General features: G+C 46.8%; 1 protein-coding gene across 1 annotated transcript; it reads left to right on the plus strand.

Annotated features, from left to right (window-relative positions):
• Positions 1–518: 518 nt before the first annotated feature.
• On the plus strand, positions 519–2,977 carry LOC118247632 (potassium voltage-gated channel subfamily A member 1). The gene is made up of 3 exons (XM_035545763.1): positions 519–574; positions 1,033–1,202; positions 1,475–2,977. The coding sequence occupies exon 3, from the start codon at positions 1,502–1,504 to the stop codon at positions 2,975–2,977; it is 1,476 nt and encodes a 491-aa protein (XP_035401656.1). The 5' UTR covers positions 519–574; positions 1,033–1,202; positions 1,475–1,501.
• Positions 2,978–4,032: the final 1,055 nt, after the last annotated feature.

Below are 4,032 nucleotides of genomic sequence, written 5' to 3' on the forward strand. Positions count from 1 at the left end.
AAGGTACTTTGCGCACTCTTCCATCCCCCACCTCCTCCACTGCGGTTCTCGGCAGAAACTAATTAAACCCACTCGCCCTTGGTGCAGCCTAAGACAGTGTATGAATATTTCAGTGTCTCGCAGGCAGTCCTGTAAAGCGATCACAGTATTATTAAAAGGGGTGCAAGAGGAGGAGGAGGAGGGTTGAGTTTGCTGCTGCGGTTTTTGTTTTGGTCTGTTTTTTTTTTTTTTTGATGCTGCTGCAAGACGACTTGACGCATTCTGGCACTGGCTCCTACTTCTAACCAGCGCATCTCACTTGGAGCAGGTAAGGAAAAGACCCTTCTCCCCCATGCTGCTGGACTCTATTTTGGACAGTTTGGGTCTGGGACGTTGATCTTCCCTTTTCTCTGCCTCAGTTGAGTCTAGCTGCTGCAAAGCAGAGGGGAGATGCTCTGCTCTCCCTCCCCTAATCCCCTCGATCAGTGTGATGAAGTTGCCAGTGCTCAGCTGTCTCCACCATCTGCGAAGTGGGGCGCATGGTGGTCAGGAAACTTATGGCAGGAGCTGACCCCACTTAAGTTGCCCTCCCGATGCACTCAGGGCACAGCAGGGCTGCGGGTCCAGATTGGCCCCTTCCTGTCCCGGAGGCCTTGTTGCTTGTCCGCGGATGTGTGGGAATGCATAGGGTTCCGCATGTGCTGCCGTAGTGGGCAGAGAGGGATGTTCTTGCTGGTGTGAAAGCCAATCCATTGCGCCTGAGCGTGTGTGTGTGGTGGGGCTTGGGGGTTGGTTTATGTTGTTTCTCTCCTCCCTGGCAGCCTCCTTCCTGCAAGTAAGCTTTATGCCTTCAAAAGCAAGAGTATCGACATCCCTCTCTCTCTGGCACACAAGAGGAGAGGACCAGGGCAGTGGGAAGGGGAGGGGGGGGCAGGCGATGGAAATTTGCTGAGTTGGCATTGCAAGGACTCACCTCCCAGGCTCCCCGTGATTTATTTATTTATTTATTTGTGTATGTGTGTGTGTGTGTGTGTGGTAACTTCGAGACAGCAGCCACGGCAATGGTCAAGTCGTCAAGAAAGGCGGACGGATCAAGTTAAAGGCAAAAGGAGACATCTGGGGGGGAACCCCAGCCTGGGGGTGAACCCCAGACACATTCAGCCTCCTAGCTTGGGGGGACAGGACTCCTCACCTTACCTGCCCTCTTCCCCCACTCTCCTAAAGGTACTCCTTCTCTCTTTGTTCACCCTCCCTTCATTCCTGATGCCTATTCCTGCATCCCACCTCTCCTTTCCCATTTTGGATATTTCCATCTTGTAGGCTTTTCATCCATCCCTTCTTCAAGCCCCTCCATCCCCACTCATTCTGCAGACTCTGAGCCTTCTCTGTCTCCCACCCTCCTGCCATCCTCCCCTGAACTGCCCTTGGACCTTCTGTTCTCCTCCATTCTCGTCCCCACTCTCAAGCCGCTCTCCCTCTCTTTTCCACCCCTGGCCCTGGTTCCCACTTCCTTTGTGCCACAATGACCGTGATGGCTGGAGAGAACATGGATGAGACTTCTGCGCTACCTGGCCACCCCCAGGATAGCTACCAGCCTGCTGCCCACGATGACCATGAGTGCTGTGAACGCGTAGTGATAAACATTGCTGGACTACGCTTTGAGACTCAGCTGAAGACATTAGCCCAGTTCCCCAACACACTGCTGGGCAACCCCAAGAAGCGCATGCGGTACTTTGACCCCTTGCGCAATGAGTACTTTTTTGACCGGAACCGGCCCAGCTTTGACGCCATCCTCTACTACTACCAGTCTGGAGGGCGGCTTCGCCGGCCGGTCAATGTGCCCTTGGACATGTTCTCTGAGGAGATAAAATTTTATGAGCTGGGTGAGGAGGCCATGGAGAAGTTCCGGGAAGATGAAGGGTTCATCAAAGATGAGGAGAGACCCTTGCCGGAGGGGGAGTACCAGCGCCAAGTATGGCTCCTCTTTGAGTACCCAGAGAGCTCTGGGCCTGCAAGGGTTATTGCAATAGTCTCTGTCATGGTGATCCTCATCTCCATCGTGATCTTCTGCCTAGAGACATTACCTGAGCTGAAGGAGGACAAGGAGTATACAGTGCATCGCACTGACAACACCACCCAGGTCTACAAATCCAACATCTTCACAGATCCTTTCTTTGTTGTGGAGACCCTGTGCATCATCTGGTTCTCCTTTGAGCTGGTAGTGCGCTTCTTTGCTTGCCCCAGCAAGACTGAATTCTTCAAGAATATCATGAACTTCATTGACATTGTAGCCATCATCCCTTACTTCATCACCCTGGGCACTGAGATGGCTGAGCGGGAGGGGACTCAGAAAGGAGAGCAGGCCACCTCCTTGGCCATCCTGAGAGTCATCAGACTGGTAAGAGTCTTTCGAATCTTCAAACTCTCCCGGCACTCTAAGGGCCTCCAGATTTTGGGACAGACCCTCAAAGCGAGTATGAGAGAGCTAGGTTTATTAATCTTCTTCCTCTTCATTGGGGTGATCTTGTTCTCTAGTGCGGTGTATTTTGCTGAGGCTGAAGAACCTGAGTCTCATTTCACAAGTATCCCTGATGCTTTCTGGTGGGCGGTGGTATCCATGACCACTGTGGGCTATGGTGACATGTACCCTGTGACAATTGGAGGCAAAATCGTAGGCTCCTTGTGTGCCATCGCTGGTGTGCTGACAATTGCCCTGCCTGTACCTGTCATCGTGTCCAACTTCAACTACTTCTACCACCGAGAAACAGAAGGGGAAGAACAGGCTCAGTTGCTTCACGTTAGCTCCCCTAATTTAGCATCTGACAGTGATCTCAGCCGCCGCAGCTCCTCCACAATCAGCAAATCTGAGTACATGGAAATCGAAGAGGATATGAATAATAGCATAGACAATTTTAGAGAGGCTAATCTCAGAACTGGCAACTGCACTGTAGCCAACCAAAACTGTGTTAATAAAAGCAAGCTGCTGACTGATGTATAAACAAACAAACAAAAAAAATCCTCACTCATAGCTTGAAGACTTAAGTGACACAGTCACACTTTGTAGATGCTTTACTGATAGTCTTTGAATGCTTTATTTACCTCGTAAATGCATTGTTGCATTGCGAATTTTTGCTCAGCGATAAAGAAGCTTCCAGGATCCATGAAAGATACAATTTTGTTTATTTAAAAAAAAAAAAAAAACAAAACCATTTTCCATCTAGTAAATGAGAACCATTTGAACTAGTTTACTTTTAAACTGTATGATGCTAGACCTAAACTTTTCCTCTCCCCCATCCATTTTTTTTTCCAGGAAGTTAACTTAAAGAATACAGTTTTTAAAACTATAAAGCATATGCATGGATTCCAGTAAAAATATTCTGCAAAACTGCACAGTTGCAAGAAAGTGCATCAGAAAATAATAATAAAAAAGGATTAACAGATTAACATGCAGCAAGCATTTGCCATTGTTTTTATGAAGGAGTGCAATTTTTCCTTCCACCCCCTGTGTGAGAGATTACATAGTTCCAGTCTACAGACCAACACAGCACCTTATTTAAATACACTTAAGGCTGGTCTTTTTTGCTATCCATTTAAGAACTATTCTAAAATAACAAACAAAACTGAAGACAAAACATCTGCAATGCTGCTAAGTTCTCTTACATGCAGATGATTTAAACACACTTTTCCTTTTCCCTGTCCAGAACTGGATACAAAACTTATAGTCCCTCTGTTGCAAGATAGCACAATGGAGTTTAATATAAGCATGTTTGAATTTGATACTATTTATTTTATAATCGCATGCCTGAAACTTTACCTCAGACAATAGCGGATAAGCTTTCGTTTGAACTGAATCTTCTAAAAATAGGTCCTTTATCTCTCTTTTTCTTTCTTTTTTTTTTTTCTTTATGATTTGCATCCACCAGAAGTGCACTCCTTAATTTATTAAATCGTTGACTAGTAATTTAAAGTACTGTATTTAAGTGCGTATGTTAGTCAAATGGGAACAATAACTTTTGGAGATCAAAGCATGTTCAAATATTCAGCATTATGGCC

This window comes from Cygnus atratus, chromosome 1 (assembly GCF_013377495.2).
Source record: "Cygnus atratus isolate AKBS03 ecotype Queensland, Australia chromosome 1, CAtr_DNAZoo_HiC_assembly, whole genome shotgun sequence".
Taxonomy (NCBI): Eukaryota; Metazoa; Chordata; class Aves; order Anseriformes; family Anatidae; genus Cygnus; species Cygnus atratus.